Genomic DNA, 13,602 nt, shown 5'->3' on the forward strand with positions numbered 1-13,602 from the left:
GTAGCTGCGACCACCACGAGGCACTTGGTGAAGACCCGAGGTGACGATGCTAGGCCGAAGGGGAGGACTCGGTATTGCAGGTGCAGGTCTCCCACCTGAAAACGCAAGAACTTGCGGTGAGCGGGGTGCACTGGAACATGTGTGTACGCCTCCTTCAGATCGAGGGAGCAGAGCCAGTCGCCCTCGTCGATCAGGGGGTAGAGGGTTGGCAGGGAAAGCATCCGAAATTTTTCCCGTACCAGGAATTTGTTGAGGCGTCTCAAGTCTAGTATTGGGTGAAGGTCTCCCGTTTTTTTCGGTACCAGGAAGTAACGGGAGTAGAAGCCCTTCCCCCGTTGGCCGGGGGGAACCTCCTCCACTGCTCTCAGGTGAAGCAGATCTCGAGCTTCGGAGAGGAGTAGGGGTAGCTGCGTCCGGTTGGGAGGGCAATTCCTTGGGGGGTTGTCTGGAGGAATGGCCCGAAAGTTGAGAGAGTATCCTGATGAGATCACGCCAAGGACCCATGCGTCCGACGTGACTTGTTCCCAGCGAGGGTAAAAGACCTTGAGGCGACCCCCGATGGGAAGGAGGCCTGGGACTACGGTGGAGGGGGCCCGCCCCCTTCCGCGTGTCCCGTCAAAAGGACGGGGACGGTTTGGTAGTCGCAGGCGGTTGGGACTTGGGCGGGGCCCGATGGTGGGCTTGCGGGCGCCTGGGCGAAGGCCGCGAGAAGGCAGGAGTGGATTTTTGTGGGTAGCGGCGCGGAGGGGACCTGAATGGCCTGGACGTGGATGGTTTTGGCTTTTGCCGCACGAGGGAGGCAAACGAGCGTTCGTGTTCGGAGAGGCGTTTTGTAGCCGCCTCGATAGTGTCATCGAACAGTTCTTTACCCACGCAGGGGAGGTTAGCCAGCCGGTCCTGTAAGTTGGGGTCCATGTCGACCAGGCGCAACCAAGCTAGTCGGCGCATGGCGATAGCAAAGGCTGCCTCTCTGGAGGAGAGTTCGAAGCCATCGTAGGCCACGTGGAATAGATGGAGGCGTAGGTTGGAGAGGGACTCTGCAAGCAGGCTAAACGCTCCTTGGTGGGAGGCCGGTAAGTCAGTCTCAAAGGCTCTCAGTAGTCCAATGAGATGTTTGAGTTAGGATGTGAAGGTGAAAGTGTAGCTTTGCACCCTAGAGGCCATCATCGCATTTTGATATAGTCTCCTGCCGAACTTGTCTAGGGTTCGGCCTTCTCGGCCTGGGGGGACCGCCGCTGAGACCCTGGAGGGGTGAGCCTTCTTCAAGGAGGATTCTACCAACAGCGACTGGTGGGAGAGCTGCGATTGTTCAAATCCCGGGAAGGGTACTGTACGGTACTTAGCCTCCATTTTGGAGGGTACTGCTGTGACCATATAGGGGGTCTCGAGGTTTCTGAAGAAAGCCTGTTGGAGTACCGGGTTAGGCGGTAAGCGAAGGGACTCTCTGGGCAGTGATGGCATATCCAGCTACGCTAGGTACTCTTTAGAGTATCTGGAGTCGGACTGGAGGTCTAAGTCCAAAGCGTGGCCCATGTCCTGGACAAAGCGAGAGAAGGATGGGCGGGATGTTCCCGAGGCCCCTTGCGGGGTCGGTGAACGAGACCTCTGTCGGGTGGAGGAGGATGGGGAGTCTTCCCTCGAGTATCGAGGTTCCTGCTCCGATCCACGCTCCGAGACCGGGGAAGCACTGTGAAAGTGTTCCGGGGTCGTGGATCTCCGCCGTCTCGAGGAGCCCCTCGGAGACGATGCCGGGGTTCGGGGTACCGATCGATGACGAATCGGTGACCTCAACCCGGACTCCCTCGGTGAAAGTCTGAAATCTCGGATCGGAGCCCCGGTCCGAGGGGGAGTTCGGAGGATGCGCGGGTTGGAGAGTGATAGCTCCGTCACCCTCAGCGGTCCCATACGAGGTGTAGGTCAACGGCCTCGTAGAGTGGGGGAACCTCGGGCCTTCTTGGAGGTACGGTGGTTCGAGGTTTCTGTCGTTTTAGCACGACGTTTTGCCCCGCGGCAGTCTGTGGAGGGAGAGCGCCTCGGGTGTCTCGACGAGGAGTCCGAGGAGGATGGGATGCGGCGAAGCTTGCGCGCTTTTCCTCGAGGTGGCTTGACGTGAGGCTCAGGCTGGTCTGGCACATGCGGGGTCGAGGTCGGTTGTAGATGGGCCATTGCAGCGGACAGCTCCGATGAAATCATTGCTCGGAGTAGGTCCTGGAAAACGGGCACGGACAGCATCGAGGGCATGTCCACTGCCTCGGTGCGCTCCACCGGGGGCGACCTCGTATCAGAGTATTCCCGTGTGGTGGAGGCACGGCCCGAAGGCTTGGAGGGCTTCGCCGAGGCTGTGAGCATGGGACTTCCACCATGCGTCGCCGGTGTCCCCGAGGCTGGCTTCTTCGTTGTTGCGGAACCTGAAGAGGGAAGAGGGGACTTACCCGGAGCCGAGGCTTTCTGTTGTCCCGAGGACTTCGGATTCGAGTCTCGAGGCGATGCCGAGGTATTCGGGGCCGAGGTCAAGGCCGGGGCCGACCTCGAAGCCGAGGTAGAGGGTTGGTCGGCGGCGAAGAGATCCGCCATGCGGGCTTTTCTTCGGCGGAGGGCCCGGTTCTGGAAAGTAGCACACTGGGGGCAGGAGTCGATTGGATGAGCGGCCCCCAGGCAGAGGATGCACCGGCAATGCGGGTCTGTGATGGAAAGAAGCCGCTCGCACCGGGTGCACTTTTTAAAGCCGGTCAAAGGCCGGGACATAGAATCGAAAGTGGCCGCGGCTCGAGTAGCCACGTGGCCACGGGGACCCGGAAGCCTCCGGGTCGGTTCAAAAACGAAGCAGGAGCAAGTTGAACAAGAAAAAATTTGCGCACAGCAACTTAATCGAGAAAAAAAATAAGAAAATCGCGGTGCTAGAAGGCAGTTGGGGCAGAGCCTGAAAAAACATGACTTCTAGGCTCAGCGGAAAATTTTGAACTGGAGACCACGAGGGGATGCGCCCCCTAGTGGAGCAGGAAGGCACGCATGCCTGGAGCAGCAGAGCTAACTTAAATCTTCAATCAAGTTTGCTTGAAAATGCTTCCGCATCGGGGCTCCGTAGATGACGTCACCCACATGTGAGAATATCATGCCTGCTTGTCCTGGGATAATATACTCACAGAAACTCCCCACAGGGTCTGCCAACTGGCTGTAAAAGCTTCAAACCTGTAATTGGGAGGAAGCCATGCCCAACCTCTGGCAACATTGGCGCTTTTTTTTTTTGAGAAGCATAGCCACTGCACAAAAACCTGAGGACACCTGGAATTGAAAACGTGGGCGTAGCCCTTGGAATGTTTCTAGGAGAAAAAACACCCGAGTATCTCTGATGACCTGCGGAAGGAACAAAGAGAACTACAAACCCCCTGAAACTGGTTTACTGGGAGAAAACTAGGGCAGCGTTCGCAACACCTGAATAGAGGACATCAAGACCTATACCCAACAAGAATCTGGCCCTGAGAAAGGCGGCCGCTGAAGATGATCCTCAAGAAAGCATCCTCTTCCAAAGACGAATCCTAGGAGTTTGGCACTCAGACACTGCACCAGCAGAAAACATACTAAGAACTCGAATGAGATCATAAAGGGCACCTCCACACCAACCAGCACCAGAGGAGGACAGGTATACACCTTCACAGAGGATGCATTGTGCAGGCCCAAATAACAGGCACATGCCATAAAGGAAGTGGCCACCGCCACTCGTTTGTAACATAACATTTACCCTGCAATCCTGAGAGTCCTGAAACCTCATTCCCCCTTCCTTAGGGTGGGTCTGCACGCTGGAAAACCTACCCCACAGCAGAATCTACCTCAGGCTATTCACACCTGCCAAAAATCAGGATTCAGAAAATCAAAGCGTAGACATAGCTTTAGCAGATCGGAAAAAACATTCCAGAGACCACAGTGTTCTGGAATTAGACCAAGGAATGGAAAAAGGCACAGAACAGACCAGGACCAAATCCAGAGAATGAAAAGGTGAAAAATCCAAAATGGAGCTCTTTCAGAACATCAGCCGTAAAGAAGCGGACCGAAGTCTGCTGAAAATGTGAAGGATCAGCATCTTCAAATCCAGACGCTTAAGGCGGCTGAGGAAGACAATCTCAGCAAAGGTATCAGCTGGATCCAAATTAAATACAGTGGCAGGAGAAAGAAGCATCATAAAAAATCTGCATGGCAACTACTGCAATCGAGCTCCCAAACAGAAAGCTTTACCACAGAGTGAAAAAGCCCCGATGTGCCCGCCAGCTGTGCCAAACAAGCAGTGTCTGAGCATACACTGTTCAGAGGAGCCAAATAAAATCCAGTGAAAAGGCCCATTCCGCAACCAGGGCAAGGCTCTGTCAAGGGTCCCACGACAACAAGAGGGCATCCGTTGAAAATCAGAGGCGGGAAACTACGAGGTGACACCAGGAAATTCTTTTTCACTGAAAGAGTGGTTGATCGCTGGAATAGTCTTCCACTACAGGTGATTGAGGCCAGCAGCGTGCCTGATTTTAAGGCCAAATGGGATCGGCACATGGGATCTATTCACAGGGCAAAGGTAGGGGAGGGACATTAAGGTGGGCAGACTAGATGGGCCGTGGGCCCTTATCTGCCGTCTATTTCTATGTTTCTATGTTTCTATGTTAAGGTACATGCATTGCACCAAAAGAGTCCCCAGACTCAAAACGTAGGTGTACTGCACCAGACTCCAGAAAATCCCCTGGGCAAGACCCAGGCCAGCTTCCCAGCCCAAGAGGACATGGAGGAGGTGAAGTCCGCAGCTACCGCCCCCTGCCATGCTACAAGCATGCGGTACAAAATCGCTGACCCGGCAGCCTGCACCTTGAACCCAGACGGGTTTCCTTCCACAAGCACACAGCCTGCGCTAGAATCCTGTGAGAGTCACGGGCCAGCAGACTCCCACGAGAAGGGACCCCGGGAACTGGAAGAAGATGACACACAGCAGGCTGGCTCCACAGATCCACCAGAGTTTCTCTGTGAAGCTGCAGTCCGGCACCGCAGGACTGTGTCCTTTTCTCTGATAGGGGAGCCACCGGGGAGGGGTCTCAAAGTTTGTTTTTTGGTGGCTTCAGTGCTTTAAGTGAAAAAAATAATAAACAGAAACAGATCAACTGCAAAAGACTTCTGCACGGACTGCTTGCAAAAACTGTAGCTGGGATTGTTTACTAACTCTCAGGCTAAGGGGTGGAGTATATGTGCAGAAAAGATATGGATTTATGAAACACCCAGATGCAGGTTAGGATTGAACACCTAGCATATAGAATCCAGAAGGGATGTAATAGAAGGAAAGATTAGGTTCTTACCTCAACAATAATTCTTTCTAGTAGACAGACACTCCATTCCTTATCGCAAGAATTCTTGGGCTTCATTAGCATTCTTTTGCTCTGTCTCTCATCCTTCTGGGCTGTCCTCCAATTCTTCGGTTCATACCAAAGCAGATGGTCAGCTCTGGAGAGGAAATAGGAATGGGTATATATAACAGATAAACTTAACCATTTGCAATACATAAGGTGAAAATCAAACAAATTACTGCACTAAGAGTGAGGGAGATTTTACATATATCCTCTAACTTCAACGCAGCAGTCACATTCTCTATCCTTGTTAAGGCTGGACAAAGGAAAAAAAAAAAAAACATGTCCAGATTCCCCGGCACCTCTGAGGCGGTAAGCAGGCAAATGAACATCTGACAGGGTGGGCTTCAGGAATGAAGTGTCTGTCTACCAGAAAAATTATCAAGGTAAGAACCTAATCTTTCCTTCTAGTGCATCAGACATTCCATTCTTGAACGTGTGGGATTTATCAAAGCACCCAAGTTTAGCTATCAGAACTGAAGCTTTGAATGCAGAGTCCTGTTTGGCTGCCACTTCCACCCTGTAAAACATCATGAACTTATGAACAGAAGACCAAGTGGCAGCTCTACAGATTTCTTGGGGACATTGCCGAAGATTCCACCCATGAGGAAGCTATGCTTCTAGTAAAGTGTGCCTTTAAGGATATAGGAGGATGTTTTCCACTTCCGATGTAGGCTGAAAAAATGACCATATGAATCCATCTTAAAATAGTCACTTTTGAGACTAGTTGACTTTTACGGGCAGCCCCAGCCAATACAAACAGATGATCCAACAAACAAAATTTGTTCGTAACCTCTAGATACAATAACAGTCTGTGCACATCCAACAAATTTCAACATCTGATCACTCTTTTCTCGATCCCGAAGGAGTGAAGGCAGGTAAGCAAACTTCTTGATTGATGTGAAAGTTGGAAACCACATTATCCTTGGACAAGCAAGCAGCATATTCACACACATCATCATCCACAGAGCCCAATATGGACAGTGCTAAAAGTGTGCTGTCATTTTAACTTCTTAAGAAGCTGAGACTGTCTGCATTGCACGAGTGCCTTCCCGCCTGACATCTGCTCGTGGTTCCTCAGTTTTTCGTTTTCTGTGGAGCGAGTTGCCTTCCCAGTCAATGTACTTTTTGCCTTTCAGCTCGTTTTTCCTTTTATTTAAATTACTTATAGTTCTTTTCTTCAGTACTTTTTCTCTGGGGAAAAAGAAAAAAAGTTTTCTTCTCGTCCTTTTTGGATTTTCCTCAGTACGGGCCTTCAGGCCTGTCTGCATTTTTTTCCTCACCCCGAGAGTTCCTTCTTGGGGTACAACCATTGGGTTTTTTGACCTTGAAACTGAGATTTTTCCTCACATCGAGGCTTTCTAGCAGGTTCAAAAAGTGCACTTGTTGCTAGCAGCCCATTTTCATCACTGACCGGCACAACTGGTGCATTCAGTGTCTGTGACTGGACATCGAGTAGAAACTTACATCCACTGTTCTACTTTACAAAAATGCTGTCTTAAGGCTCAACCCATCCAGCAAGAGAAGCAGTGTCAGATGTCCTTCCTACATCGAGTAAGCCTACTAAGAAGCAGTCTACCCAGCCAGTGTCACAGGCATCGTCCACATCGAGTCCCTCGATGTATGCCAGGTATCAACGCCATCATCGATCTTCTGTGCAGGCTATGTCTCCTTTAGGGTGCACTTCCTCACTGAGGTCCCCCACCCCTTGACACCCTGCAGCACCGATGGTACCGGCTGTTGAGCCAATGGTACCAGTGCAGTCCTTCCAGGACCAGCTGAAGTTCTTTTGGAGGGAGCTCGGTGACCTGTTTAAGCTACATGTGGCACCAGTGCTTGCATCGACTCCCTCAGTACCGGCCCAATCTAAGCATGGCACATCAAGGCCTAAGGGTACCGAATCCAGCTGTCCATCGAAGTATCAATGGACATCAAGATCTCACAGTACCGATGTCAGCTCTTCTAAATCCAAGTGAGCATCACACAGTACCGATTCACGTTCACCTCGATGTAAGTCCAGAACACATTCTTGACATTGATCTTCGTCTTTATATGATCGGTACCGACATCATCAAAGAAGCTCTTCTCAACACTCTCAGTCATCATATTCCTCAGACCAGGAAGCATCCTTCTCCTTCCTATAGAGAATCTCCTGGAGTTGGAGACGCTGATTCTGATCTTTCTCTGCAAGATACTGATCTTGAACCCACCTTATCTGCTCCAGAGTTATATGACATCCCATCAGATCCATCTCCTCCACCACCAAGACATAGATCTCCTCCAGAAGGACTATCTTTTACTATTTATTTATCAGGCAGATGGGGTAAGCTTTGCCTGTCACACTGAAGTCAGACATTGAGCTGAGAGTAGAGATCCTTGAGGAGTTAGATTTTGACAAATCTCTTAAAAAGCTTCTCAAATTGCCTCTTCGCAATCTACTTAAGGAAGTTCTGTTTACGAACTGGGAGACTTCTCTCACACTTCCCACAGCTCCAAGAAAGATTGACTCTTTGTACAGAATACAATCCTGTTCCGGATTTGATAAACTGCAATTGCCACATCAGTCTTTGCTGGTTGAGTCCACTCTTTAAAATCCTCTACTACAAGAGTATATGCTACTGCTCCACCAGGACTTGAAGGCCGCACCATGGACAAGTTTGGGCGCCTCCTCTTCCAGAACTCCATGTTGACCAGCAGAGTTCTGTTATAACTTCTATATGCCATTTTATCTTAAACAACTCATAAAGAAGTTGACTGATTTTGAACAATATATCCCATCTAAGCATCTTCCAGAGTTCCAGGAGCCTACTCATAGCCTATTCCAAACCAGAAAGTTCATGGTGAGATCAGCTTTTGATGCATTTGATATGACATCCAGAGCATCGGCTATGTCTATCGCTATGAGATGTCTTGCATGGCTGCAAGTCTCTGACATGGACATTAACATACATGATCGTTTAGCAAATATCCTCTGTCTTGATGAAGAACTGTTTAGGGACAAAGTTGAGGATGCCACCCAGAGACTTATACGACATGAACTGAACTGGTCCGCCTTTAACGGGGGTCTAAGGCTAAGACTTGGCCATCTAAGTCTTACCAGAGACCTGCTTCCTCTGTATATAAGAGGCATTATCCAACCACCTCGTTCTCTTCCAAGCCACCACCACAGATGAGGAAATCTCAGAAGCCTCAGACTTCTGCTCCTCAAAAACCAACTGTCTTTTTGACATGCTTCTAGAGATCATAGCTGCAATACCCCCATCTCAACCATCTCCCCAACCCATCAGAAGCTGATTTCTATTATTTCATTAATGCTGGACTCTTATTACCACAGGCACCTGGGTACTCAAAGTCATACAGGAAGGTTACTCTCTTCATTTTATCACAATTCCTTCAAGAGAGTGCTCTTTCAGGTATCATCAGACGTCCCTTCTTCTTCAGGAAATCAAAGCTCTAATTCAACTAAATTCCACAGAAGTAGTACACCCTTCCCAGAAAAATCAGGGGTTCTACTCCAGGTATTTCCTAATTCCAAAGAAGACGGGAGGTCTTCGTCCCATTCTCGACCTCCGAGCTCTCAACAAATATCTAGTAAAAGAAAAGTTTTGTATGCTATCTCTGAGGCTCTATAGAAACTTCTAGAATGAAACAATTACCTGTGCTCTCTGGACCTCAAAGAGGCCTAGACACACACTTCCCATACATCCGGACCAATAAAAAATTCTACCAATCAGCCTCACTTCATCTCCAAGAGTATTCACAAAGTGCCTTGATGGAGAAGTCCATCAGGGAAGCTTGATTCATAGGTTTGTAGGACACTCTCACCAGCACTCGGAGGACCAGATTTAAGATTCCACATTGGAAAAGGTTATTGCACTGGAGGACGGATGAGCAACATATCCTTCAAAAACCTAGCCACATCTGGATATGTGGCTACGATGTTCTTATTAATCCTAAGCCCAAAACAGGAGACATATATCACACCTGTTTTTAAGCAAAATCAATGTGTTCTGAGACACACAAAAGCTTTTATTTTCAAATCAGGAAATCCAAGATAGCCGCCGTAGCAGCGATTTTAGTTTCAAAATCGGTCTGGGGGAGCTACACTAGGGCATAAAAATTAGTGATTTTAGGAGGTAGGGGAACCTAACTAACTTCTAATCAAATAACTTTGGCAAATTGTTTTAAAATTATTGAAATTGACACAAATCCATTGAAAAACATCTTCCTGCTCTTTTAAAGCATTTCTATGCTAAGGAGAGAGACTCAGATCCCCGTGCGTTGCTAGATTTTACAACAGCACTGGATAGGGAATGAATCCTCACCGGCTCTTGGTCCCCTTCCTGTCCTGCTAAACACAACTTTACTTCTTCAAAAACCAGCTTAAAACGTAATGATTTCAAAATGTCACAAAAAAAATCAAGCTACTTAGCTGCAGTTAAAGAATGTCACTGCATCCCCACCAGTCCTCGCCAACTCTAACCCCATAACCTACCCCCCCCCCCCACTGATTTTGTTTTCCAGGCTATCAGCCTGTTACTGTGCCATGCTGTGTGGCTGGGAGCTGTGAGTCTGGAGGCTGCTAACAGCTTACAGGGAGAACCTCTGCCTCCACAAGCCTGGAATTCGGACTGCTTGTGTCTTCTGACTGCCTCTCGGGCCCAATGAAATGGCCAGAGATCTCAACCCCCCACCGAATCACGCATATGCAAATGGGGAAAAGGAAAGCAGTCGGCCCTGATCCTGGAAAAACTGCCACGGAGCCTCCCTCTCAGCATGTGCTCAAGTCCACTGCGGACGAACCTGGGGTGAGCCCTGCTCCCAAGAGAACAGTCTCTGAGCCCCCGAACTGTTAGTGCAGACTGTCCAAGTGGGTGCACTGCAAAGCAGTCTTCCCCTTAGTCTTCCCCTTAGAAGGTCTTCGACCTCAGTCTGTGCTCTCCCGCAGACAGAGCTGTCCCAAAAGAGGGATCCTCTGCAACAAATTTAAGTTCAGATTCAATTTATTTAATATACCACAAATATAAAACCAAGGTAAATCTAAACGGTTTACAATGAAATGTAAAATTAATAAAAAGAAAACAAAAAGTAAAAAATAAAATAGGGTAGGAAACAAAAATTAGACAAAACACAAAAGTTGTTCCAGTTATGCTTCGTTCTGAATTGTCTTATGTAAAATTTAAGGAGTCTTTTACTAAGGCACGCCAGACAATTTAGCGCGCCTTAGTAAAGGACCCCCTTAAATCAATGGTTAAGGCGCATCTTTTTGGTTTAGCAATTTTATGAGAAGTTTGGCAAATTGTGATCCCGTTCTTTGGCAACTATTTAAGCAAACTATTTTCTTTTTAGATTTAGATTACATAGATTTAATTAATTTTTAAATGTCATTTCATTTCTGTTCTCTCTCTATTTTTGGGGTTTTGAGTGGGGGTTTCTTTCCTATTTTTGTGGCGTTTTTTCTTTTTTATATATTTTATACACCATGCTGTTGGTAAACCGAAGTGCGGTTAAAACTTTTAATAAAAAACATAAACATAGAAACATGAGAAGAGGAAGGAATCAATAAAAGCAAAAGGTTGGGGAGAGGGAATGAATGAAAAAGCCTTGCGAAAGGTTAACAAAAAAGACCAAATTTAAATGAAAAGAAACACGTGCAGAAAATACAAGATCTCGCTTGTAAAGAGACAACTGAGGAATTGGAGGACAGCCCGGAAGGATGGTAGGCGCAGCAAAAGAATGCAAATGAAGCTCCCTACAAGAATTCTTATGACAGGGGAATGACTATACCCACGTTCAGGAATGGAGTGTCTGTTGCACTAGAAATCAGTGCAATCACGTTGTGGGGGTGAGTTGTGTTGTCCCTCCCCCGGATTCTCATCGGAGTCACCCTTCTTATTACTACCTGTTCCATGGAAAGCTTTTGGCTAATGCAAAAAAATTATTGGCCCTCCCCAGTGGTGCCAGTAGTGTAGGGAAGAATTTCTCCAAGGAACATTATATGAAAATATCCTGTATAATTTTTCTCTTCTTAATGCTGTCATCACCCTCCCGTCACCTGTTGGACTTCTTTCCAGAAATCGTCCTTTCACCCCTGCATACTGCATGTACTGATTCAGCAGCATCACTGGGCAGGCCTCCAATTTGTCCCAGTGCCTCTGCAGCAGCTCCAAAGGAGGAGATGGTGAAGACTTTAGATGTGGTGTGTCTGTCCAGAGAAATATAACAAGATTAGTTCCTCTCTCTTAAGGCACTGAAAGAGTAGCATTACCATTGCTGGTGCTGGTCAAATTCATACCCCTGAAGCAAAGCTCAAAGCATCCCAGGCAGCATGCAAACTGGCACTAAACTTAGTGTTACATCAACTATGCCTCTTTTCTAGTTTCAGTCTTACCTCCACCAACTGCACCCTCCCTCAGGGACTCTCCATCTTCACTTGAGGATGTTATGGCCATCCCAGAGTCCTTCAGTGTGCATATATCTAATGAACAAGAAGCACCACGAGATGCAAGACTGCAGGGCTCTGAGCAGTCCCTTCCCCAGGCAGAAGGAGTTTCCAGGGAGCACCTTGGCCTGTCAGGCTCCCATGCTTGAAAGGGTCCATGAAGAGAAGCGGCCAGCCTGGGCAACCTGCGGGTCTCACGTACACCTTCCTCCATCATCTATGTCCTGAAACAGGGAAAATGAATGCATGAAAACCAAACGTGAGGGCCATGGGCTTATGGATGGAACAAGGGATACAGAAGGGTCTACAATGGAAGTATTTTGTGTGTGGGGTGGGGGGTCATGGAATGAAGTAGCAATCTAATGGTTAGAGCTACAGACTACAAACCAGGGAACTCAGCGTTCCGTATGAGTTTTGACAAGTCACTTGTAGGGTGTATTCTTAAGACTATACACACTCTAAAGATAGGAAAATACTGTACCTGAATGTCACATCTTAAGCTATCTAAAAGAGACGGCTGAGGGGAGATATGATTGAAGTTTACAAAATCTTGAGTGGAGTAGAATGGGTACAAATGGATCGATTTTTCACTCCTTCAAAAATTACAAAGACTAGGGGACACTCGACGAAGTTACAGGGGAATACTTTTAAAATCAATAGGAGGAAATATTTTTTCACTCAGAAAATAGTTAAGCTCTGGAACACATTGCCAGAGGTTGTGATAAGAGCAGATAGCGTAGCTGATTTTAAGAAATGTTTGGACAAGTTCCTGGAGGAAAAGTTCATAGTCTGTTATTGAGAAAGACATGGGGGAAACCACTCGCTTGCCGTGAAATGTTGCTACTCCTTGGGTTTTGGCCAGGTACTAGGGAACTGGATTGGCCACCGTGAGAACGGGCTACTGGGCTTGATGAACCTTTGGTCTGACCCAGTAAGGCTATTCTTATGTTCTTATTTATTTATTGAGATTTATTAACTCCCTTTATGAAGAGAATCACCCAAAGCAGGTAGGTACAGATTAAGGGAAAGGGAATTGGAACTTTTATACCGCCTTTGTTGCTTTGGCATTTCAAAGCTGACATTCAAAGCGATGGGCACTGGAGGATTAAGTGACTTGCCCAGTTTCACAAGGAGCAGCATCATGATTTGATTTCACAACTTCTTTAGCGGCCCAACCAGTGAGCCACAGCCCTTCTTCTCCTTAGAACTTACAATTTTTGTTAATAGCAACAATAAAATTATCAAATAAAAGCATAAATACACAATCTACAACTACTACTATTTATAATTTCTATAACGCTGAGACGTATGCAGTGCTATATATTTAACATTCAAAAGACGGTCCCTGCTCCAAAGAGCTTACAATCTAATTTGGACAAACAGGGCATCTCAGGGTTGGGGAGTTTCTAGCAGAAGGAATTATATGAGTATCGGACGGTGAGTGGGAGTTAAAGAGCTGAAAGAAGCTTCAAAAAAAGTGGACTTTTAGCTTGGTTTTTAATATTGCTAGAGATAGAGCATGATGTATTGATTCTGGCAGCCTGTTCCAGGCATATGTCTTGGCAAGAAAGAAGGCACTGGAGAAGAGAACAGATAAGAGGGACTTACCCGATGAATGGAGTTTACGGTGGGAGGGGGCATAAGGGAGATAAGTAAGGAGAAATATTGAGGGGTTACAGAGTGATATACTTGTAAATCAGTAAGGGGAGTCTGAACTGTATTTGGAAACGGATGAGGACCCAATGAAATGACTTGAGGAGAGAGGTAATGTAAGTGTGGTAGCTCTCA

The 13,602-nt window shown here is 47.5% G+C and overlaps 1 protein-coding gene across 3 annotated transcripts in view; it reads right to left on the reverse strand.

Moving 5' to 3' along the window:
- LOC117365620 (adenosine deaminase domain-containing protein 2-like) overlaps positions 1-13,602 on the reverse strand; it is a 54,444-nt gene that overhangs the window by 36,172 nt on the left and 4,670 nt on the right. For all 3 annotated transcript variants that reach the window (XM_033956188.1, XM_033956189.1, XM_033956190.1), the window contains exons 2-3: positions 11,764-12,038; positions 11,428-11,577 (exon numbers count right to left, since the gene is read on the reverse strand). In XM_033956188.1, the coding sequence (XP_033812079.1) occupies positions 11,428-11,577; positions 11,764-12,031 (418 nt within the window). In that variant the 5' untranslated portion in view covers positions 12,032-12,038. The remainder of the gene's footprint in view (positions 1-11,427; positions 11,578-11,763; positions 12,039-13,602) is intronic.

Source organism: Geotrypetes seraphini, chromosome 8 (assembly GCF_902459505.1).
Source record: "Geotrypetes seraphini chromosome 8, aGeoSer1.1, whole genome shotgun sequence".
NCBI lineage: Eukaryota > Metazoa > Chordata > Amphibia > Gymnophiona > Dermophiidae > Geotrypetes > Geotrypetes seraphini.